We start from the raw sequence: 25,152 nt of genomic DNA on the forward strand, positions 1-25,152 counted from the left end.
GCGAAAAACCTTACGGAGGATGTACCATTTCACGGAAAATGTTTTCGTAGAAAGTACCATTTCGCAGGGGTGACCCAACTGAAGGAAAGTGATAGAGCTCAGTAGATCTAGGAAAATATATAAACCTAGATAGAGGTGATCTCTACGGGGGGCTTTCCCCCCGCAATGGCCGACGCTTCTGACGGCAGGTCGCCGAGAACACTCGCGGCCTGTGGCCGTCTCGGGCTGCATCATCTAATCTTATTAATAGATAGTTTGTGGTGGTCTTGTTATTGACTAATGTTTTATGAAAGAGTCCAAAATTTTTTGAGTTCGATTAGTTTTTGAGTTTCGCAAAAATTTCTGTTTTATTTGTATGAGAGTCCTTATCACCCTACCACAGGGGTGAGGGGTCTCAAACCATCATTAAAAAAATTCCTGCCTCCAAAAACACCCACATGCCAAATATTGTTCCACTTGATTAATTAGTTCTCGAGTTATGAGGAAATTTGTATTTCATTTGTATAGGAGCCCCCCTTCCTAAAGCGGGGAGTGGTTTCAATTCACCATAGAAAACATTCATGTCTCCAAAAACACCCACATGTCATATTTTGTTCCATTTGTTTGATTAGCTCTCGAGTTATGAGGAAATTTGTATTTCATTTGTATGGAAGCCCCCCTCCTAAAAAGGTAAGGGGTTCTAATTCATCCTAGAAAAAATTCATGCCTCCAAAAACACCCACATGCCAAATATTGTTCCATTTGATTAATTAGTTCTCGAGTTATGAGGAAATTTGTATTTCATTTGTATAGGTGCCCCCCCCTCCTTAAGCGGGGAGGGGTCTCAATTCACCATAGAAAAAATTCTAGTCTCCAAAAACACTCACATGTAAAATTTTGTTCCATTTGCTTGATTAGTTCTCGAGTTATACAGAAATTTGTGCTTCATTTGTATGGGAGCCGCCCCTCTTAGTGGGGGCAGGGGTCTCTAACCATCATAACAACCTTCCCTGGCCCCAAAAATCCCTACATGCAAATGTTCACGCCGATCGGTTCAGTAGTTTTCGATTCTATAAGGAACATAGGGACAGACAGAAATCCTTTTTTATAGGTATAGATTTGACCTTTCGATGTTAGGGAACTGAGGGGAGGGGGGTGGTGTGAAAAAACAATGAGATATTTTAACAAGTAAACCAAATTAAGCGTTTTAGGCGTTTTTACTTAAAATTTAATCTTGAAACCCAAATCTATTCTACGAAATTGAACATTAAGTTGGACTTAAATTTGGGTAAATTTTATCTTCAAACCCGAGCTCAAAGTTATTCTTTCGGCCTATGGCCTAAATCTAGTGGAAGAACAGGTGTTTTTGACTTACTTACTTACTTAATCAGCTCCAGGCCGTGGTTTCCTCTGCTGTACGAAGAAGTGGTTTTGACGTTCTTTTAATAAAAAATAATAGATTACTTACAGTCTTGAGAAAATAGTTATAACATATTAAAATTGTATGTCGGCAAAGTATTTTTATTTGCGAAAGAAAAGGTAAATACCAAGGTTGGACATCGGCTCTCGTCCTGAAGATAGGCATATGATGCCTGAAACCGGTCGACGTGTAAGTTAAAAGTAATTTATTTTATTTTAACATTTTGTAAGAGTTAGAAGTGTCTTGTCCGCGATTGTGTCTAGTGATTGTGGTGCTCTTACGTTGCACAAAAAAATTATTCGTTAAAAGGTAAATAGGCTGAATTTAGAAGCATGCTGGAAATACCCACCCGGACCCTAGTATCTATTTAGACATGAAATTTTATTGAAACTGGACTTGAAAATTAACATAAAATTTAAAAATAGAAATTGAACTCGAAATTGAACATAATTATGAACCAATTCAGACTTGAAGTTGACTTGAACTTGAAATAAACTTGAAATTTTACTTGTGTTTGAAACTAAAATTGGTCATAAAATTTTATTTGAGATTTTAGATCTATTTTTAAGCAATTAAAAAGCAAAGCCTTGGGCATAACCGTCTTTAGATATTACCCTTCTTTATCGCCAGACTTCGCAGCCGGCTGTTAGAGTACAGGACAGTTATGGGGCTAGTGCAACAATTCTACTGACTCTATCTAGCAGCACCGCCTACGAACATACGATGACTGGTTTGTTAGACCTTCATCGTACCTCGAAGCTAACTGGGCGGGTGTTTAAGCAATTAGTTTATTTACATATTTTAAAAATACTGGCCTATTCAAATTAAGCTCACATTGTTTTCATGAAAAATTATATGAAATTTTGTATAGAATAAGGGGCACGTGCCCCAGGGTGCTCCAGCCTGGGTACGTGTGTTTGGAAAAAGATTTTTTTTGTTTTCATTAAAAACTCTTCGAACAAAACTAAGAGCTTGCATAGAAACATTTTTTTTTTGAAACCATCAATTGTGTAACTTTTCCCCGTTCCATAAAAGAAGTAATACATAAATTTAAAAAAATAATCTTATTAAAAGTTGAACATTTATCGAATGCCTTTATTTCCAAAAGGGACTTCGGCTCTAGCTAACATGAAACATGATAGTTTGAAGCATATCTATATATATAAAAAATAGTGGGTCGGTTTTTCGTGTAATACATTCGTGTAAAAATCTATTTGAATTTTACCTACTCTGAAACGGTTTCTCTCCGTTTCTTTAGATATATTAGAGCTGGGGTTCCATTCATTTTAGGTTATTTTGATTAATTAATTTCGATTGATTTATGGCTGAGCTCCATCTTTTATGCTAAAATTTTCGAACTTTTTGTATTTGTTTTGATCGTAACTATCTCCTAGCGATAATTGAAACGAATCTATGTGACATACAAATGCGTCCTTGCTACAATTCGAACAAATAAAACAAAACAACCCATAAACTGGTATACGCAAGTGAACAACAAAACTTCTGGCAGGAACCACTATTAACATAAACGACCACACTGTCAGCAGCAGCAGCACTGTCGATCGTTAAGTCACACTACCTTATAACGAGGGCTATTTTACCGATGGCTATAGACATCGGCTGCGGTACTACGGTCTGTGGTTTGGTGGCAATATTTTGCTCGCGACTCAGCCGCCTTTGCTGGCCGTGAGTGCCTTTTAGTACACTCTCAGCCGCGCTCTGGTTATCACTTCGTGGAATCTCCTCGTTCGTCTCACGCCTGACGACGACCGTTTTCCGTGCGCACACCACACAGCATCCCATAAGTGTTCTCGCTTTAAACTATATTGATAAGTCATTGGCAGCCAGTCATTCCCGTCTATTGTGTGCGTTCATTTGTAGTGAAAGTTGCTTCCTGTCCCTCCAAAGTCACTGAACCGCAACGCGTTCTCCGGAAAAATGAATAGTTCCGTCAGTTCAGTCAATCGTTTCGAAATATCGGATAATGCCGACGAACTGAACCAGGAGATCGACGACACAAACTTCCCGCGCAGTAATTCCGTCAACGGGAACGGATCGATCACCAGCCTGAACGGGCATGGCAGCGGGATGACGGCCTTCGCCACGCGGCGTCGGTCCAGTAGCCTGCGAAAAACCGAGTCCGAATCCGTTGACGACGAGATGGCACAGGACGCGCTGGAAAGCGGAGCTCCCATCGTGAACCGAGCCGTTCCGGCACCACTGCGGACAGACAGCTTCTCAGGTGAGGTGTTTTTGGGGGGCAACACGGTTCCGAACACGCCGCGCACCATTTTGGCGCCAGGTAGGCAGCGAAACAATTTGTCGTTCATTGTTGGTGTTTTTGATGGCGATTCAGTTAGTAGAAGTAGTATTGTTTGCGTCTTCTTTTGATGCTTTATTTTATTTGTACATAAAAACAGTAGCGTAAATATGTTTTCCTTTGATCGCAGGTTCAGTTACTAAGTACCAGTGCTGTGTACGTATAATGCTGACAAGCGAAAACTTATCAGTGATAGTAGTTTACTTTCATATTTTCCTGTCTGTTTTTTTTTCGTTCCAATGTTGTCACAAAGCAACAACATACAAACAACGAAATTTATTCTTCAGCAAAAAAGTAAGGTTATCGCGCCAATTATTCGGTCAGTCAGTTTTCCTTTCTGATAAGTCCTGCGGCAAAAGCTGCCGAAATAATTTGCTCTTGCCTGTTTTGATGCAGTCAAAGTGAAGTCGAATTCAACTTGTTTGTAGATAATTGTATTTGTTGTCATGTGATAGCATTTATGCAGGTATGTCACTGTGAATACTTTTTATTTATATAGTGTTATATTTACTGAACATAACAATTGGTTATTTTTGTTAAAATTCTGTACATGATTTTTATACTAGTAGTTTATGATAGTATCATGTTTATTAGTTTATTATATGATATATTGTTTACGGTATCTTGCTGATAAAATAAAACTAAAACTCATTTAATTTACAAAAATTAGGAGCACCTAGCTCCCAAGAAATACGCTTCCAGCACATTTAGTTAAAATAACTGATTTCTAACTTATCAGTTACTTCCACAACAAGTGTGCTGTTAGGGGTAAGTGCATCGCAAAACATAGATATAGTTTCTAATACCTGCAAGCCAATTTTCTCATCAACTGTAGGGCAATTGATGTTATGAAGTTTTACTGTTAAATCACATTAAGAGTATGAAAACTTTAGTTTTGTCAGTTAAAAGCAAAATACTTGTGGGAAACTTACAATCGAATTGCGCTGATTAGGCCATCACCTTGGCCCAACTTGCGAATTTGATTCGTTAGTTGGGCCAACTGACAGAAGGGAAACGTTTCATGAGGCGTGCATTCATCGTTTTTTCTAGCTGGAAAAGTTTGGTAAATGTTATAATGAAAGTGAGAAAATTTTGAAAAATTTTTTATTGGAAGCATGAAATGACGTAATTTTGTTGAGCACAAGTACCATTTACATCATTTACTGAAGATTTTGGAGCGTCTTAGTAAAATACGAAACCTGAAATTAAATTTTAAAAAACTTTCCAAATTAAATTCTTCTATTTATATTTATTCGCGACAGATACGTATCTCGCTTACGACTTGCAAGCTTCATCAGTGTCTGTTTTCGAACAGACAATTCGAAAACAGACACTGATGAAGCCTGCAAGTCGTAAGCGAAATACGTATCTGTCGCGAATAAATATAAACAGTAGAATTTAATTTGGAAAATTTTTTTAATTTAATTTCAGATTACATAATTAATTTTCCGTTCAAATCCAAGCTGAAGCTAATGACATGTTTACTGGTAGACAAACCAAAAATTGGTAAATCAACAGTTGGTAGGTTTATCATCCACAACACTTCGCCTTGGACTGGCATCCTCCAAACATCCTTAACACCCGCTGCTCGAGTACCCTTGTTGAGTGCGCACATCCAATGGGCCTTTAAGCAGGATGAGCGGCGTTCCGTTGGGCATACGGACTTCAGCATTTACGGATATTAGACATAATGGGCAGTAGTCACAATGGAAGAAAGACATAATGGGCGACAGGTATAGGCTGACGGACCCATATTTCGCCACCTTTAACCAAAAAATTTACTTGAAACGAAATAGATCAAGGCTCTATAAGTTCAGATATTTGATAATATGAGAACATTATACTTCGGCCATTTCTTTTACTGATTCAATCATCATATTCATACTGAATTGTGTATTTTTCTCTTTATATTGATTATTCAAATGTGTATTCTGAGCCCCAATTTCGCCACCCAGTTGGGTTTCGGAAGGTTCCATACTGGGCCCGGTGTTGTGGAACATCATGTATGACGAGGTGTTGAAGCTAAAGTTCCCGGTAGGTTGTGATTGTCGGCTTTGCGGATGATATCACCTTGGAAGTCTACGGTGAATCTATCAGACAGGTTGAGTTGACGGCACGTTGGGCCACCTGTTCCACCGGCAGGTGGGGTTGTTGAAGTGGACTATTTTCGTCGCACTGTCGTCCGGCATCCTTACGACGTGTCCGGCCCACCGTAGCCTGCTAACTTTCGCTAGATGTACGATGGGAGTCTCCCCAAGTAGTGCCTGTAGCTCGTGATTCATACGCCTCCGCCACTCTTCGCGTTGTACTCCGCCAAATATCGTCCGCAGCACTTTCCGCTCGAACACGACAAGGGCGCGTATGTCCTCCGTGAACAGCGTTACGGCTTCAAGTCCATAAAGAACTACCGGTCTAATAAGAATTTTGTACATTGTTAGCTTCGTGCGGCGGCGTACGCTTCCTGATCGTAGCGTTTTACGAAGGGCAAAGTAGGCCCGATTTCCCGCTTGGATGCGCCGCTGGATCTCCTTACTAGTGTTGGTGTCCGCGGTCACCAGCGATCCCAAATACACGAACTCTTCTACTACTTCTAGTTCGTCGCCGTCAACGGTTACCGTCCGTGGGCGGCGCGCGTTTGTTTTCTTTGGGCCTCTTCCTTTCATGTACTTGGTCTTCGATGCATTTATTTTTAGCCCAATTCTCCTAGACCCCGCTGTCAGTCTGGCGTAGATTGCCTCCGCCGTCGCAAAGTTCCTGGCTATGATATCAAAGTCATCTGCAAAGCCTAGAAGTTGGCTACGCTTGGTAAAAATCATATCTTTTGTTTCGATGCCCGCTCGTCGGATCATCCCCTCAAGAGCGATGTAGAACAGCATGCAGGATAAACCGTCATCTTGTCTCAACCCTCGCCGCGTCTCGAAGGGACTCGAGAGTGTCCCAGAGATGCGTACGAAACACATCACTCGATCCAATGTAGCTCTGATTAGTCGCGTCAGTTTGTCCAGAAAACCGTGTTCGTGCATTATCTGCCATAGCTTGTCTCGATCGACTGTATCGTATGCTGCTTTGAAATCAATAAAGATATGACGCGTGGGCACGTTGTACTCCCGGCATTTCTGCAAAATCTGTCGGAAAGTAAAAATTTGGTCCGTAGTTGCGCGAGCCCCCATGAAACTCGCCTGATATTTCCCTACGAAACCTTGTGCTATCGGTGACAACCGGTGTAACAGGATCTGGGAGAGTACCTTGTAGGCGGCGTTTACCAGCGTAATACCACGATAGTTGCAGCAGTCTAGCCGATCACCCTTTTTGTAGATGGGACAAACCACTCCTTCCATCCATTCCTCCGGTAGCTTTTCCTCCTCCCAAATCCTCGAAATAACCCAGTGTAGAGCCTTTGCTAGCGTTTCTTCGCCATGTTTATAAAGCTCTGCCGGTAGGCGGTCCTTCCTAGCGGCTTTATTGGTCTTTAGCAGCCCGATTTCTTGTTTGACTTCTTGAAGATCAAGTGCTTGGACATTACCATCTTCTATGGGCGCTCCTAGGTTAATTTCCATTCCGCCTCCTTATGCGACTTCGCCATTGAGGTGTTCATCGAAGAACTGCTTCCATCTGTCGACCACCTCGCGCTCGTTTGTAATTAGATTCACTCCCTCGTCCCTACACATGTCAGGTTTTGGTGTGTAGCCCTTCCGAGTTTGGTTCACCTTCTCATAAAACTTGCGCGTGTCATTAGCTCGAAATAGTTGTTCTAATTCTTCACGATCTCTGTCCTCCTTTTGGCGCTTTTTCCTCCTCAGGATCGTGGTCAACTGGTTCCTAGCTCGTCGGTACTTGGCCAGGTTCTCTCTAGTGTCAATACTTAGATAATTTTTCCAAGCAGTTTTTCCCCCTCCACCGCTTGTTGGCATTCCCCATCAAACCAATCATTTTGTGTACTCCGAGGTTCAATACCTCTTCGATGGTCGAGCGTATTCTGCCCCAAGCGTCTTCGAGGTTTGAAGCTCCGAACTCCTCGGAAGAAGGCAGTGCCTCATTCAGTACTCGCACGTAGTTCTCGGCAGCTTGTGGGTTATCTAGCTTCCTGATGTTTAGCCGAGGAGGGCGGCTTTGACGTGTCCAGTAGTGGACAGCTTTGAGCGCACATGTACTGCTACTAGGTAATGGTCAGAATCAATATCTGCACCCCGACGGGAGCGTACGTTCGTGATGTTAGAGAAAAACCGGCCCTCTATGAGAACGTGGTCAATTACGTTCAGGTACGTTGTCAGGTGATCTCCAGGAGGCTTTGTGGATATCCTTGCGCGGGAAAAAGGTGCTTCGGATCACCAGGCCTCGAGAAGCTGCGAAGTTTATACATCGTTGGCCGTTATCGTTTGTGTCGGTGTGCATGGGTCCTACCACCGGTTTATACATCTCTTCCCTACCAACCTGGGCGTTCATATCCCTGATGACAATCATGATGTCCCCTGAGGAGCAGCTGTCGTACGTTGCCTCCAGCCTCGCGTAAAACGCTTCTTTCTTATCGTCGGGTCTACCTTCGTGCGGGCAGTGCACGTTAATGATGGTATAATTGAAGAAACAGCCCTTTATCCTCAATACACACATTCTCTCGTTGATCGCCTTCCAATATATCACGCGATCATACATTCCGCCCATCACTACAAAACCCGTTCCCAGTTCGTTGGTAGCGCCACCGCTCTGGTAAAACTGGGCCTTTCCGCCTCGGATCTTCCATACCTTTGCGACAGATTTCCTTCAGAGCCACGATGCCGAGTTTGCGGAGTTCAAGCTGTTCAATCAGCACCCGCTCGCAACCTGCGAAATTTAGCGATCTGCAGTTCCAAGTACCGAGTCTCCATTCGTCGTCCTTGTTCCGTCGCCTAGTTCGATGCCGAATATTCCGCTCCGAATTAGCTTGAATTTTGTAAGTTTTTTTTAATTAGGTGTGTAGCCGTAGTGGGGCAACACTATCGAGTCTCGCGATGGGGCTGCTATCTTATAGTGCCGAGACTCACTCGATTGGTTATGCGGATCAGATGAAATCTACATAAATTTTCACCAAAGAAGGCATTATCATACACGCGATATTTCAAGCACCCGCTTTTTCTATTTTAAGGTTCGAAACAGTAACACGAAATATATTTGGGTGGACTGTCCAGATCCTGAAAAATTTTTCTGTCTTTGATACTTTTACTTTAGATAAAATAGACACAATATAAGGTCCATCGCATCACTCTAGATATATCTATGTCTAATATACTTGTCCGCTTTCTCTGTACGTTGCAGCCCAAGTAACATTTTTGTTGTACAATAGCTTATCAAGCACTTGTTCAACGGGAAACAGCTGTACAATAGTTTAATAAGCTATTATACAACAAAAATGTTACTTGGGAGGGGACACTGAATCAGGAGAATAGAACTGCATCTGTTGCCCGTGGAGAAAATGGACAGAGACTGGTAGCCGATTAAAATATGCCTCAAAAGTTAACAAGCAAATAGTTTTGAATTTTTAAATGTTAATCAAAGTTTTTATATGCGATCAATAAAAGGAATAAAGTTATTAATAAACAAATATGTGCATGATTATATTTTGGCTTTCAACTGCTGTTTTAGGTATTTTTGTCACAAGACATACAACTTTTAGTTACAAGGATGGTAGCAAAATAAGATTGAAAATTTTCAACCTATGAGGCTCTATATAACAATATCAGAAATACATTGTGTAGACTTATCTTCTGATCAAAATAATGATTCAAGTTCATAGCTCAGTTCAGTTTGTTTGGCACGACATTCGGCATACGTCGAGGGTAAAGCGTAAAATAAATTTAATACAATATTGCGGAGTTTCCGCCTATTTAGTCCCACGCGAAAATTATTAGCGTGGTTGTTTTCTGCGGTTACCACACATGCAATTTAGCAATTTGAACCATCAGTTTTTCGTTATTGCCTCCCCACTGCACTTCTCCTTGCATGACAAGTATAGTTTCAGTGTATTTAGTAAATACAGGATCATTATTATTAAAAAACGGATTTGCGTAGGACTCGTAAAATTGCTGCAAGATACAATAACTAATCATCATTTATATTTGAGTCAGTTTCAAACGACTCGTCATAGTGCTAATAACGCCTCATTGGGGCGTCGGATTTCGTATATTTATAGCTATGCTGCGAGACCCGAGAATTGGCAAAATCCTGTCTAATTGAAAGCGCTTAATACACACCGTCGGGAGTCGATAAACTGAAATATAATCACGAAACAATAACGACTTAATCGGTCCAATTGTGCACACATTCCGACCGACTCATAGGGCAGCATTGTTTGAACAGTGAAAGAGATTTTACGCTCCGTGACTGGGCAGTAGGTACTGGTCGCAAATATTGATTCAACTTCAGTTTATTCGTGTGTATGTTTATGTGTGTAACTTACGCACCTGTGCAAAAGTGACCTCTGCCTCCGCCCTGCAGGGTGATCCATGCCAGAGGATTTACATATTCATTAGCTTGGATTGTGGTTTGCCTTCTGTGTACATTTGGCCAACAACAGCGTTCAGAAGAGCGCAGGGTGGGGAGCGCGAGACGGGGTGAAACAACTACCTGCCATAATCATACGAGCACCTGGTAACCGGGGTTCCGGCGAGCCGTATTGATTGTGCAAGTCCGCTGTACAAGCCGTTGCGTCTAGCCAGCAGAGAGAGAGGGAAGCTGTAGGACAGTCAGTGTAATGAAACAACCGGCACGGCCGGTCATCTGTAAAGAGAACCGAGGGAGGAAGGATTAACAGCTTGAGCCTGTTACAAAACCGAATAAGCCAAACATACAATCGAATCAGCCTGTGACAGGTTTTCAGGCGGCTTGAGTTTTGACATCGCACGCTGTGGATGCTGTGTACAAGTTACCCTTGTTTAAATTACACGGTAATTATATTGCATAATTATTCACGAGCCGTAATTACCTTAGGACATGCATTCTGGCAGGTGCTCTATTTTAAAATTAATTTTAAATCATTACCAAAGCGAACTGTGGATTACCGAAATACGATTAAATGAAATAGTATTTACTTGATTTTTATTTTTATTTTCTTGCATCCAACATGCCTAATTTTATCACTTTGCATTACAAATGTAGTTTTACTCTTGATAGTACATGTAATTGTGCTGCACGTTTTCCTATTCGAAACTATTTTCTATCAGTTGAACAAAACTATCAATTTGTAATTCACAGGTCACGAAAAATGTACATTCCATCACGATTTGGAGCTGGACCATAAGCCGTCAACCCGAGAGGACTTACTGCCACTGATGTCTAAGTCGTACCGGATGCTGCTCAGCAACCTCGGTGAGGATCCCGATAGGCAGGTCACTTGCATAAATCCTAGAAGCGTCTGAAAACCGTGAATTATTAACACTCGTTACCTTCAACAGGGTCTTTTGAAAACACCAGAACGGGCTGCCAAGGCTATGCTGTTCTTCACCAAAGGCTACGACCAAAGCTTGGAAGGTAAGTACCTGGCATTGAATGATGTAATATGTTTTCGGTACAATTTTCATTCTGAATTCACGACCAACGCAGTCCTATCTGAAAATGTCGGTCAATCAACGGATCCTTACATTTCCATATCAAATTCAATCCGCTATACAGCTATGCGTTGCCGGAGCGTAATAATTCCACCATCTGCAAGCCGTAAGCAAATGTGGGTAATGCGGATATCCTAAATCCCTAGGATTTTACATTTTCATGAGCTTTCTCCCTGTGTCGGAATGTCTGATGCTCGGAACGAGCACATGATGTTCAGACCGGTAGCTGATGGGCTGCAACATTTCCCTGCCTGCATTAACCATGGAACCGGTCTCGGCGGTTGAAGCTGCTTTAAAGCAACATCTCTGCTCTGCTAAAATCACATAAGCACGCATGCATCCACATAAAATCCGGGAGCTTTGCAAGATAATTTAACAACCATGTTGTGTGAAATATCGGCTCAATTTGCAATTCAAAACTCGAATTCATGGGCAACCAATCCACTCACACACTGTGACGCTTGTGAAGCCATCAGCTACTACAGTCTCGTCTCCATGGGAGGAAACGTTACCTAGTCCTAGGTTTCCTACTTTTCCGAAGGATAACCTGTTATCCGGACCATAGTCTGCCGTCACATCGAACTGCGCAATGAACGACGACGATAAGGACAACAGTGAGCGACTCGTGTGGCAAAAGCAACAGTAGGTATGTACATACACTTTCCACTTGATTTTCCATTTTCCCTCGAGAGAGGACGGGATGGTGAAAACGAAGAGCACACGGAGATCGCCGCATCAGGTGAAGAAAAAAAAACGAACGCACCCAGACGGAAACACCACCCCGAAGTGGTAAGCGGAGGGAATACTCATTCACAAGGTAACAATCAAATAAAATGCTCGCTTGAATGGGTCGCTCCTTTTCGAAACGTGCATATTCACATTCGTATTCGGGTCGCATTCGCCAGGCATGAGCCATATGACGCCGCACGTTGTTGGGTTCTTTCGGCTGTGTAAGAAAACACAGAAGGAAATGTTCAAAAACGTAACAAAATTGAGTATGCAAAGTGGAGAATATGAAAATTTTGGAAGCAATATTGCCATTTAGGCATCAGCACACCGACCGAGATGTTTCACACGATGGGGATTCTATCTCGACTGTGCAAAAAAAAAAACATTGCTATGAAATGTGAAATGTTCGGGAAAACCGCGAAAATATGGAAAAGTCCAGGTGAGCTCGTATTTCAAACCAGTACGACTTTTCGATTAATTTGTTTTCCTTTAAAATTATTTAATAATTACTAACTATAAAATATAATAATTGAAAACCAATTCGCATGTTCCAAATATAAGCGGGTATGAACGGGTGGCAACTAAAATTTTGGAATTTATTTCCCTAGCTGTCAAAAATAGACAAAGATGTTCGAAGAAAATCTGGACTATTGAAATTGAGGATACATTGTTGTAAAAAAAGTGAACATTTGAATACGGTCCGTAATTAACTGTTCGACGAAACAGAACAGGATCGTTGTATGGCCCTACGAATGCATCTGTTGATTCTACCAATCAACTATTTGCAATTCGAGGCTCTCCAGTTATTTTTGTACACCAAGGAGCTCAAAATCCCGAAGAAATCTTCGATTGAGCGACACTGAGGCAGATTTGTCAGGTGGTGGTTTTTTGGATCGGATGGGTATTCAAGAACATTGTTAATAATAGCTAAATATAGAATGAAAGGTTAAAGCTTCTACTTATCTTTTTTGTTAACTCGTTGCTTTTCCCAATATGATTAATCCGTCGAGCACTCCCGAGTAACTGTAAAATCAATAGTTTATTCGTTCGAAGTATTTATCGCCATTAGGATGTTCACGTATTTCCATTTCCTTTTTGGTATAACGTAATTTGAAAACAGACCCTTATTTCTATATAATTCAACTCCATAATCCTAGTACGTTTGTTATCCAATATTCAAAATGTTTATTTTCTGGTTATAATATCTTTAATTACTACCAGCAAAGTATCAAGGTATTCTATTCAATGTAAATTCGTGCTACTCTCGCCCATTTATTTAATTCAAAAACCAGCTTTACTCCATTTTCCTTTTATTTTTAAATAGGTAAATGCAAACCATGATAAAATTTTCGATTAAAAAGTACAAAACTTTTTCTAAAACTTGTATTATTCCACATCCAAATTTTTAATAAATAATATTGAGCGCCCTTCCTCTCTTCTTCTTCTTAGCAGTACGTACTATATTAACATCCCCAGTAATATATGCTAGCAAATTACACACCTGAAAAGATCACAAATTAGAATAAAAATGACCTAAGACTACTTGAGTGAACGGTCAATTTCCCATTTGTTTGAGAAACTCCAAATATCCATCAACTTTAAAGCCTTGTAATTTTAGCTAGAATCATTATTTCAATCAAAAGATAAGTCTACATAATGTATTTAAAATATTGTCATAAAAGCTCATACCAAAAATATAAGGATTGGTTCAAAATTTTGAGAAAAAGTCACTTTTTTTATGTTTTCCAACAATAGTGTCGAGTGGACTTGTGATGTTTCTCAAACAAACAAAAATGGGCCTAAAATAGCCGCAGCTACTTCATCATTTCTCACGACTATAACTCAAATTAAGTAGCGTTTCATTAAGACCAAAATGCACTACGATTTTCGGTAAATGTAATTCTTTCAATTGGTATAAAAATCTTGTCTCGAATCAATATAGTTTCAACGTAATTCCTGAATATTATTCAGGCTACCGCTTAATGGGTTGAAAATACCCTCCCGTACCCTAGTACTGGTGAGAATAGTTGAACATTTGGCGAGATCCCATTGGCTTACGGAATCCTTGTTGTTGAACGTACGCGAAAAAGCACGAAATCCTTCTGTGTCCGTAATTTTGACTGATCTTCCACTGCCTTGATTGCGAGTAGTTATTGAGGGTCTTAGGATATGGTAAATAATCGAACCAGCAACATTTTCGCTTTCAAAATGTTGTATCGTATACTTTTTGCGAAGATCTTTGTGCAATTCGTAGAAGTATACGACGCGCTCGCGAAATATTTCGACACCATTTTGTGCAAAACTTGGCAAGCATCAAAGTGTATTAAAAGGGAAGGTGTGTTAATAGGCCAAATGTTTATGTATTTGACAGCTTTTTTCGTACCTATTCCATATGTAAACCCATCCCGATGCTGGTTTTAAACTATTTAGCCAAATCGCACGTTGATGTAGTTTAAAATGAGTTACTACTACAAAATCTACCGACTCACAGTGGGACGGATTCAAAAATAGTGAGACATAAGTAATAGCATCGAAACCTTAAGACATAGCATAATAGTTGCTTCAGAAAAGTTTCTTCATTCAAAAAGCACTTTCTAGTGATGAAAAAATATTCGGACTTTAGGGTGTCCCTAGAGGAAAAATATTTCCTCTATTTTCAGTCAGAAATGATTGCTACGCACAGAAAAGTTGTAGCTAAACTATTTTCGAGAAACTTTGTTGAATTCTGAAGATTTCTATCTGCTACATGAAAGAAGTTATAGAGCCAAACTCTAAGGGACACCCTTAAAAACAGTTTTTTTTTCGATCTAGCTCTTTAATAACGCTTCATATGCTTTTCAAATCTTCTAAGAAATTATTAATCACATTAAATTGCACATTTTTGTCGAAGACAGCAGAGCTCTATATCTTTTTCCCTTTAGAATCACCGGTTTTTTAATTTTTGCATGTAATCTTTAAGGGGGTGTAACTCGAGGGAGAGCAGCTATGAGCAGCTAACATCACTTATTTTTTGTGAATCAATTTATGCTGTATCTCACCATGTACAACTTAGGGCGGAACACTGTGGAACAACTGAGATAAGTAACCATGAAGGCAACCGTTTTTAAAGCTGAAAACTATGAAAACCATAGCTGACTGGAACCAGGTTTTCTTCCGGACCTACGCAGATCCTTCAAGCAGAACTCGTTGCAATATTTGTCGATGATATTTTTCACGCTTGTGTGGTCCATTTTTCGATACAGTTCTAACAGCAGTTGGCCGGAACCATAGCCATGGCCAATGAAAAGATGGATATCGGCATGTTCTTCTAGTCTTTCGAGGTCTTGGCGAAAGGCTGCTTCTCCGTTATGAGCACGTGCCACCGTTTGAGGTTAGCCCAAAAAGTTTCTATAGGTCGCAATTGGGGGCGTTAGGAGGGTTGGCATCTATCGGTATATCATTTAGCCAGTTGCTCTGACGTCCCGGCCTGAGACGCGTAATGATGAGACCACTTTGCTCTCGATCTTTCTCGCTTCAGCTTCTCCTGCACTTTACGGTCACAAAATACTGTTGGACGGCCGGAACCAGACTTCCGTTCGACGCTCGCCCCTTTTCCAGAAAGGAGAGGAGGTTCTAAATGCCCGATCGGCTATATCCGCCGGACACGAAGGGTCTTACGATGTCCAGCTTCTTCGCTCCGGGGCTCTAGTTTAACACTAGGTTTTTGGAATGTCGGAAGGCGAAGGGTCTAAGGTTTCTCACGACAAGGACGCCTCAGGTTCATAAAGAGCTGCAAGCCCATAAAGAACTACTGGTCTAATGAGGGTTTGTAAATTGTCAGTTCGTACAGTGGCGTATGCTTCTTGAACATAGTGTTTTGTGAATGGTAAAGTAGGCCCGGATTTTTGCTTGAATGCGTTGCTGAATTTCTTTACTTCTTGTCTGCGGTCACCAGCGATTCCCAATTCACGAGCTCATCTCTTCTTCTTCTTCCGCCGAGGTGGGTCTTGCTATATCAAGAATTCCTCTCCACTGTACTCTCGGTCTCTGGGCTACTCTTCGTCAATTCGTAGAGAATCTCGACACACACATCATGCAAGTCGACTTCAACCAGCTCGAGCCATCTAGCACGTTGGACCTCTCTATTTCGGGAGCCGGTGAGGTTCTTGAAGAGAACGGATTTTACTGCCCAGTCGTCCAGCATGCTTTCGACGTGGTCAGCCTACATTAGTCTCAGTTTTAGTCTGGGATACATTGCCTCCGCCGTCCCGAGGTTTCTAATAATGATGCCGAGGCCATCTGCGAAGGCTAGGAATTGACTAGCTGAAGATAATTCGTCTCGTTTCGATACCCGCTCGCCGGATCACACGTTCAATAACGATGTTGAATGTTTGTCCGGAAAACCATACTGGTGCATTAACTGCCACAGCTGTTCGCGCTTGACTGTATCGTATGCTGCCTTAAACTCCACGAAAATGTGATGCGTGAGCACGTTGTACTCCCGACATTTCAGGGCCCATCCATGGACTTGAAATTTAATATTAAGCCTAAACTTGGACTTGACATTGGATTAGAATTCAAACTTGTTGTTTTATGCAAAATTAAACAGAAAACTGCTCTGTATATTGGGCCGAAATCGGACTTCGAATCAGAGTTGAAATTGGAATTGAGTTTCATTTGAAATTGGACTTGATATCATATATGAAATTGGATTTGAAATTAAACCAGAAAATGGAAATAAAATTGGATTCGAAATCGGCGATAGAATTTTGTTTTAAAATTGAATTTGAATTCGTTCTACTGAATCTACCTAACATTACACATGAAATTGGACTTCCAATTTTACATAAAATTGGAAAAGAAATTGGAATTTAAAAAAACCTGAAATTCGCCTTAAAATGGGACATTAAATTGGACTCAAAATTGGGTTTAAAATTGCAATTGAAATCAGACTTGAAAATAGATTTCTAGTCGAGGTTGAAACTGAAATTCGGACCTAAAACAGGACATTAAATGGGACTTGAAATTGGACTTCATATGGAAGTTAGACTTCAAGTTTTCCTCAAAATGAGACATTAAATTAAACCGCAACTGGGCATGAAATTGCATTAGAAATTAGAAATTGGTGGTGAAATCGAAATTAAATCAGACATGAAATTGGACTTAAAATGGGACACTAAATTACACTTATATTTATCCTGAAATTGGACTTGAAATTAGACTGGAAATACAATTTAGCTTTACTTCCACTTGAATTATCAATTGGACTTCAATTTGTACTTGTGGTTGAATGAAATTGGGGTTGAATGTAGAATACGCTGACGCCGTTTTTCACGTATTTTATTACGCAACAATTTTCGCAAGAATTTTTGAATTTTCGGACTTTTTCACGCAAATTTGCAAATGTACGTCATTTTTCAATTATGGAATTTGCGTAGTTTTTAATCTGCGTAGAACGTATCTTTCGTGGCAAAAGCGACTTAAATGTTATTTTATTTTAATTGGCCTTGAAACTGGATTTAAATTTGGACCTGAAATCATACTTAGAAATGGACTTAAATTGGGTTTAAAATGAAAATTAGACTTAAGACTGGATCTACTTTTACCCAAATATTTAACGAATCACAAAAAATACCGGGCTATCGAATTGACAACTCCCGGCTTCCAGATTCACAAGTAAATCAAAGAATTATTTTGTTTTACTTTGTTATTTTTTAGAACAGGTGGGGCACATGCCAGTGTGAAGTATAATATCGAATTTTGGATGACCAGAATATAAAAAGTCAAGGAATTCAATGATCAAGGAATTCAATTTTCAGATTTTCCGGATTCTTCTTAAATCTGAAATTTGACTTTAAATGAAATGTGGGATAGAAGGTTTTAAACGAAAGGAAGGTATTAGGTTAGTTTTTGATTTTAAATTTTAAATTGGTATTTCATATGACAGATACAGGACTTTTGATTCTTGAAGTGAAACTGAACCATTTTAATCTCTGAACATCTCCATCAGAGGAAACTCTGAACATGATTTGGAAAGTTTTTCTTCTGTTGTGTTATTCTCCGTAAAAAGTACGAGCAAACAAGGTATCAGAATGGAGGGTGCACAAACATGCAAAACGACACGGCACCTGTCAATCGTGTTCAAAATAAAATTGGAACGATCCATAGAGTATATTCCTAACAGGTAACATTTTCCTTCTATCTGACAGCGGTACACGAATTGAATATCATTGAGGGGGAAAATATGTAACAAAAAAATACCATTCTTCGGACAAGACTTCTTATTACCTAGGGTGATTAGAATGACAGATGTTTGAAGAAGCATGGAAATTGATTTCCTTTATCGTTTTACCACGGCAACAGACGTGAAAAAAAAATCGGAGAAGCACAAACATTTAGAAAATCGTGATCTTTTCTATTCATATCAAAATATTGAATAGCATCTAGGTAAATTAGGAAAGATACCGTCGAGCGATAAGGAATCGATGGTTACATTTCCCCTAGCAGTGACAAATTCTTATTTTCCAACCCCTCATCCACCAGGTAGGGATGCAAAAAATATGAATCCAAATTCGACAAAAATTGACTTCGTTATGTATCAAGGAATCCACGTTGAGATGTTGAGTTTCTCCTTCCATCACAGTGTAGTTATCCTATACAAACGATACATTCTACGTGTTGAATCGATCTCAGAATAATGATGAAAGTTCAATCTTTAGTCTTTCAACATTTCAAATACACATCTTCAGCCAAGTTTAAAGGGTTTCCTAACACAAGACAAAGTTACGATACGTTCGTTGTCCTTCTTCACTCTATGACATAAAAACTTTTGCCATCGTAAGCGGAACTCGACGACGGTGCACGCTGTGTGATTCCGGAGAACAAATATAGGGTTGAGGTAGTAACTTTAAATTAACTATAGTTACCTTGCCCGGTTCGTGTACCGACGTCAGACACAGTCGACACTCCTGATTTCCACATACACGTCCATAAGGGTACGTACGTGTGTCTGTCGAGCGAAAGTTCAACAGGTGCTCGCTCCATGCTCTGCTGTCGGTCCATACTGGCTGCAGCAGTCCTTCTTGACACTAACTCGATTTCCTGGTTGCGTTATTTGATTTCGCCCATTTTCATCACTTGAACTGAGCTTCGAGTATAGAACGACGACAGAAAGGAACTCATTATAAAACTAATCAAAGTGTTGATAACATGTAACCGACCGATAGTGTTTGTAGAGAGCGACAAGCCTGTCGGGACGAAAAAACAAAATGACTGACGTCACTAGCCAGGTTTTTTAACAGCTCAAAGTTTATATTGCCTTTGTTGTCCCATAAAAAATGTAGAACAACTATGACAGTGTTTTTTTTTTTATTAATTTTCAGAGGCCCTCAACGGTGCTGTGTTCGACGAAGACCATGACGAAATGGTACTGGTTAAGGACATCGAAATGTTTTCAATGTGTGAACATCACCTGGTTCCATTCTATGGCAAAGTATCCATCGGTTATCTACCCTGCAAGAAGATTCTCGGCCTTAGTAAATTGGCCAGGTAAGTAGTACTCTCAGTATTTATCACACCAAACTGGCCGTTTCGAAGTCCATGGTCCCTAGAACATGGATTTTGAATTGCCTTTGTAAAAATAAGAGATATTCTAGTAGTGCATTCCGTATCTTTTTCAAACAAACAATAACCGCCAATGGTTGATTAAGTGACGGAAAAGGCCACGCCCTAGCTAAGTAACATTGCTAGTGCAGGTAGCTTTTAAGAATAATATTTCATTTTTACCACATTTTCACAGGATCGTGGAAATCTTCTCCCGTCGGCTGCAGGTTCAGGAGCGTCTAACCAAGCAAATCGCTGTTGCCGTTACTCAGGCCGTCCAACCTGCCGGAGTTGCTGTCATCATTGAAGGAGTGTAAGTTGGTGAACAATCATTAAATTCCAACAGGTTTCTTTTTTTAACACCAAACTTTTCCGTTTCCAGTCACATGTGCATGGTAATGCGAGGTGTTCAGAAAATCAACAGCAAAACCGTCACCTCGACAATGCTGGGAGTTTTCCGTGACGATCCGAAGACTCGCGAGGAGTTCCTGACCCTATGCAACAACAAGTAGAGCGGAGGAGGGATGAGCTGGCTCGAACCATACTAGAGAAAATGAAAAAACAAGAAGAAGTGCTATCTATCTCCAAGCCAAGTCCGAGAATGATCGAAACGAAATGATAAATTTTACCGAATATTTTAGGGAATTTTAAATCTCAATGTTGAATCATTGTTGTTTGTCTGTTAAATTGTTGTTCGATACTAACTGATTTTAACGTATATGCCTATTAATGGTCCAACGCGAAAACAAAATATACATTTACTGTGAGAAAAAAATATAATAAGGGAGAAAACAATAAAATTTGCATGCCAATCAAACAAATATGATAGAGTCACTTTATCAGGGGCCAACCAATAAAATAACTAAATAAAAATACAATCAACACTTCTATGCAGAGTATTATCGAATATTGTGGTTAACAAACATACAAGGGACATTTATTGAAGTAGCAATGATGCGATGCGATAGTAGAATACTAATGTAAGTGTGTATTAGAAAGAATATTTTACTAGCCACTCGATGTTAAATAATAGCCCAGAAAATGCAACGATTTCGATTTTATCCAATAAAGTAACACTCAAGCAAATCAAAATGTTCTCATTTCAACGATTTACTTTCAATCCATAAACCAGTAGAAAAATCAACACAATCTGTTGAATTCCTGAATTGTTATTTAAAAAATATTAATTACAATATTTTCGATTATGTGAGCTTCAACATATTAATTAACAAACATATAATAAAGCAAAAATGCATGAAAAAAAGCTTCAAACAATTAACATCAATTGCATACCTGTAGGCGAATATATCCGAACTGGTCCATCAAACGATAAAACGGGGAAAAACGATCAATTTTGGCATTATTGCTTTCCTTACACGGGCCTCAGGACGGTGGCATTATAGTCAATTGCAGCAATGCATGGTGGGGATTTTTTTAAACAAGGTCATTTATCTTAATATTTCCAAATAAAGACCAACAATCCAATACGGCTGACGGCCGGCATGTAAACATACCGGGTGAAGGCTAATTTTTGTATGATGTCCTAACAAAAATAAACCTATTGAACTGTTGGTCTGTGCCTCCCGGTTAGATTCAATCTTTTGTTGCAAAATAAAAGATATTTTATGAAGGTTCCAAAAGCGGGATATTTGTTTACGGTACGCGTCTTTTCCAAACAGTTTTAGTAGTTCATCCTAATTTTCTCGATATAAACCAATATAAAGGGTGTCCTATATCAAATTGCATCACGGAAGAAACGCTCTAGAAAATTGCCCATTGAGTATTTTATCTTGAAAATTTGGGTAGAAGTAGTTTAGAGTGTATTGTTTACACTGTATTTTATCGCGGTAAGTTTTACGAAAATTGGAGAAAAGGCGTCACCCAAAAAGCAACGTCGCAAGCACCTGAAAAATTCTCCACTCTTTCATCATGGATGATGAAACTGACGTCGAATCGGACTTCCGGCAGCTTCCGGGGCTAATGTACTTCACCGCCCAGCACAAGTTTGATGTTCCAGAGGAAGTAAAGATGCAGAAACTTTCAAAGTTTGCCAAGAAATACGTGATTTGGCAAGCGATCTGCTCATGTGGCAAACAGAGTGCGCCGTTCGTGACTACCGGAACTGTAAACGGGCCGAGCTACTTCAAGGAGTGTCTACAGAAGTCACATTTCTTAAGCACTGTTGACTCTCCCCCGCTTCGCCGAGGTTGTTGTTTGACAATTACACACAATTTTCCAATGAGTCGCTACCCCGGACAATTTGAAGGGTTAATCTTGATGTCTTTGTTGATGAAAGGCTCAGTCTTCAGTCCACAGCTCCATATTTCTTGCCAGATCATGGCCTTCTTTGCGAATTTATCTACAAACACGAACTTATACTTACAAAGCACATGTAAAATTTTTGACTAGGAAGTTGCTTGAAATACATTTTCAAGTAAGTTTCGTCGTCCATTAAAACACATCCGTTGAATTTCGTCAAAACTTACTCGTACAAACGCCAGGCATGCTTGCTTGGCTACCAAATTCTGCTTCAAGTCATCACTTCTAAAGTCTATTCCCCTGAACTACTCCGGCAGCTACTCCGGATAATGTGTTCTTAGCCTCTTATCCAGCAACCAGTGCCCGGCATCGTCGAAACAAATAAATGAAACTGACTATCTCTTACCTTCGCTTCTTACATGAAGTGACTTGCTTCACTTGTTGAACAGAACGCTTCAAGCAAGCTTCAGTTGAAGTAGGTAGCTGTTTCAATTGACGACGGTAGAAAGTCAGGCACGATTTGTCGACATTGACAAGGTTAACTTTAATATGCGTTGCATTGTAGAAAATGTTACTCAAATTCAATTCATTTGCATTTATAATTGCTGGCCTTTTTCTGAATATTTGAAAGAAAAATACAAATGAAAAGTTGAAACCGATAGTCATGACGAAGTGAAACCCGTTTCGCTGACGCTGACTGAAGCCAGTTTGAAACTGAAGCGGTGCTGCTTCTGTTGAAACCGAAACTTCACTACTTCATTGTTGAGTGACGCTATGCATTTGAAGGTGACGTTGTCGGGCCCTGCCAGCAACTGCTATCTCTACCTCCTCGTGCTTCCAGCCGGAATACCGAAAAACCTTAGTGGAGATCGGGTAATCAAACGCGGTGTAAACTAAGGTCGTATACTGACAGGAAAGGAAGCACTATGTTATCTCGGCACTACAAGATGGCAGCTTCATCACGAGACTCGGTAGCGTGACCCTAGTAAAGCAACCCACCTAAATCAAACACACTATGAACAATCAAGGAACATTCCACATGAACAAATGTGACGAAATATGGACATGGAATCGATACTGAATACCTGGTACTACAGATCGCTAAGTTTCGTTGATGGCGACAAGGTGCTACTCGATCAGTTAGAACTCTGAAATTTGGCATCACGGCACTGCAAGAAATCTGTCGCAAAGGCGGGAAGGTTTAGAGGAACCATGGCGGCGAAGCTCACGTTTACTAGACCAACGAGCTGCAAACGGGCTTTGTAGTGATGGACAGAATGCAGGATCGCGGATGGAAAGCGATCAACGAGAGATCAACGAGGATATTTACGCTCGACCGTCACTGAGACTGCAACCGGAGTGCTAGGTGAGGTAAACTCGAGCGCACAAAATGATTGGTTTGACGGGGAATGCCAACAAGTGATGAAGAAGAAAACAAGAGCTTGGGAAAACTATCTAAGTATTGCCACGAGGATGAATTTGGTCGAATACCGACGAGCGCGGAATAAGTTGACCACGATCCTGAAGAGGAAAAAACGCCAAAAGAAGAACAACGACCACGTAGAGCTAGAACTCCGGGCTAATGAAACGCGTATGTTCTCTGAAAAGGTGAACCGATCTCGTAAAGGATGCACACTGAAGCCCGAAAGGCGAGGTGGGAAACCTGGTCACAAACATCTCAATAGCGATATAACAGAAGAAGACGCAACGGAAGTTATCCCATTATGTCCTAGCGTATGATATATCATACATTGTCTTCAAAACCTGTTTACTGCTTAATTTCAATAGTTAGAATTGTTAATATATCACTACAAGAGAGATAAGACATCAATCTGGTGTGTGTGAGATAATCTGTCAGTTTTTGTCATTTCATCTGTATTTTCAACAGTGCAAAGTTGTGATAAATGGCGGGAAAAAAATTGAAAAAATGGCGAAAAAAACTTTGTCTCCAAAACGCATGAAAAAGTCTACATTTAGTGACGAAAACTCACCTGACATGTAAATTGGTATTTATATGTAAAGTCTATCACAAAATTCGATAAGAAATATGTAAACAACTTTGTAATTTGTTTGTTTGAAACTGAGCTTATGAAATATTAAACCTGCGATATTTTGGCCTTGAAAGCATTCCAAATGACAAGTTTGCGTTTCCCAACACATTCGAGCCATAATATATAGTATACTAGCTGACCCGACAAACTTCGTATTGCCACAAATTAACCTGTGTTGTACATAAATCATGAATCTCGGATGATCTTTATCACTTCTCGAGTTTTGCAAGTCCCCCAGTGGGCGGCGCTTCCGACGGCGGGTCACCGGCAACACTCGCGACCGGCTCGTCCTGAATGATCTAGTGTTACTATAGATAGTTTTTGTGGTCTTGTTATTGATTAATGTTTTATGGAAGAGTCTCGAATTTCTCGAGTTGGATTAGTTTTTGAGTTTCGCCAAAATTTCTGTTTTATTTGTATGAGAGTCCATATCCCCCTACCACAGGGGTGAGAGGTCTCTAACTATCATAAAATAAATTCAAGACTCAAAAATCTCCTACATGCTAAACTTGGTTCCATTTGCTTGATTAGTATTCAAATTATAAGGAAATTTGTATTTCATTTGTATGGAAGCCCACCCTCTTAAAAGGGAAAGGGGTCGTAATACACCACAGAAAAAAAATTCTGCCATCTAAAACTCTCACATGCCAAATTTGGTTCCATTTACTTGATTAGTTCTAAAGTTATGAGCAAATTTGTATTTCGTTTGAATGGGAGCCCCCCCCCCTCCTAAAAAGGTAAGAAGTCCTAATTCATCATGGGAAAAATGGTTGCCTCCAAAAACACCCACATGCCAAATGTTGTTCTATTTGCTTGATTAGTTCTCGAGTTAGGAGGAAATTTGTATTTCATTTGTACAGGAGCCCCCCCTCTTAGAGTGGGGATGGGTCCTAATTCACCGTAGAAAATTTTCTTGCCCTCGAAAACCTTCACATGCCAAAGTTGGTTCCATTTGCTTGATTAGTTCTCGAGTTATGGGGAAATTTGTATTTCATTTGTATTGGAGCCCCCCCTCCTAATGTGGGAAGAGGTCCTAATTCATCACAGAAAAAATTCTTGCCTCCAAAAACACCTACATGCCAAATTTGGTTCCATTTGCTGGATTAGTTCTCGAGTTATGAGGAAATTTGTATCTCGTTTGTACAGGACCCCCCTCCTAAAGTGGGGAGGGGTCCCAATTCATCATTGAAAAAAAAATTGTCTCCAAAAACACACACATGCCAAATTTGGTTCAAT

General features: G+C 40.2%; 1 protein-coding gene across 1 annotated transcript; it reads left to right on the forward strand.

The window, feature by feature from the left end:
• Window positions 1-3,240: 3,240 nt before the first annotated feature.
• Window positions 3,241-20,633, forward strand: LOC128734362 (GTP cyclohydrolase 1). The gene is made up of 6 exons (XM_053828533.1): window positions 3,241-3,641; window positions 10,944-11,077; window positions 11,144-11,219; window positions 19,387-19,552; window positions 19,803-19,919; window positions 19,989-20,633. The coding sequence occupies exons 1-6, from the start codon at window positions 3,338-3,340 to the stop codon at window positions 20,116-20,118; spliced, it is 927 nt and encodes a 308-aa protein (XP_053684508.1). The 5' UTR covers window positions 3,241-3,337; the 3' UTR covers window positions 20,119-20,633.
• Window positions 20,634-25,152: the final 4,519 nt, after the last annotated feature.

The sequence above is a fragment of the Sabethes cyaneus genome, chromosome 2, assembly GCF_943734655.1.
Source record: "Sabethes cyaneus chromosome 2, idSabCyanKW18_F2, whole genome shotgun sequence".
Classification (NCBI taxonomy): domain Eukaryota; kingdom Metazoa; phylum Arthropoda; class Insecta; order Diptera; family Culicidae; genus Sabethes; species Sabethes cyaneus.

Excerpts from the sequence above, each read along its gene's own strand:
- LOC128734362 (XM_053828533.1), top strand. The coding sequence starts at position 3,338 with ATGAATAGTTCCGTCAGTTCAGTCAATCGTTTCGAAATATCGGATAAT. Across the intron at positions 3,642-10,943 it reads GCGGACAGACAGCTTCTCAG|GTCACGAAAAATGTACATTC; the intron begins GTGAGGTGTTTT and ends TGTAATTCACAG. Across the intron at positions 11,220-19,386 it reads CTACGACCAAAGCTTGGAAG|AGGCCCTCAACGGTGCTGTG; the intron begins GTAAGTACCTGG and ends ATTAATTTTCAG.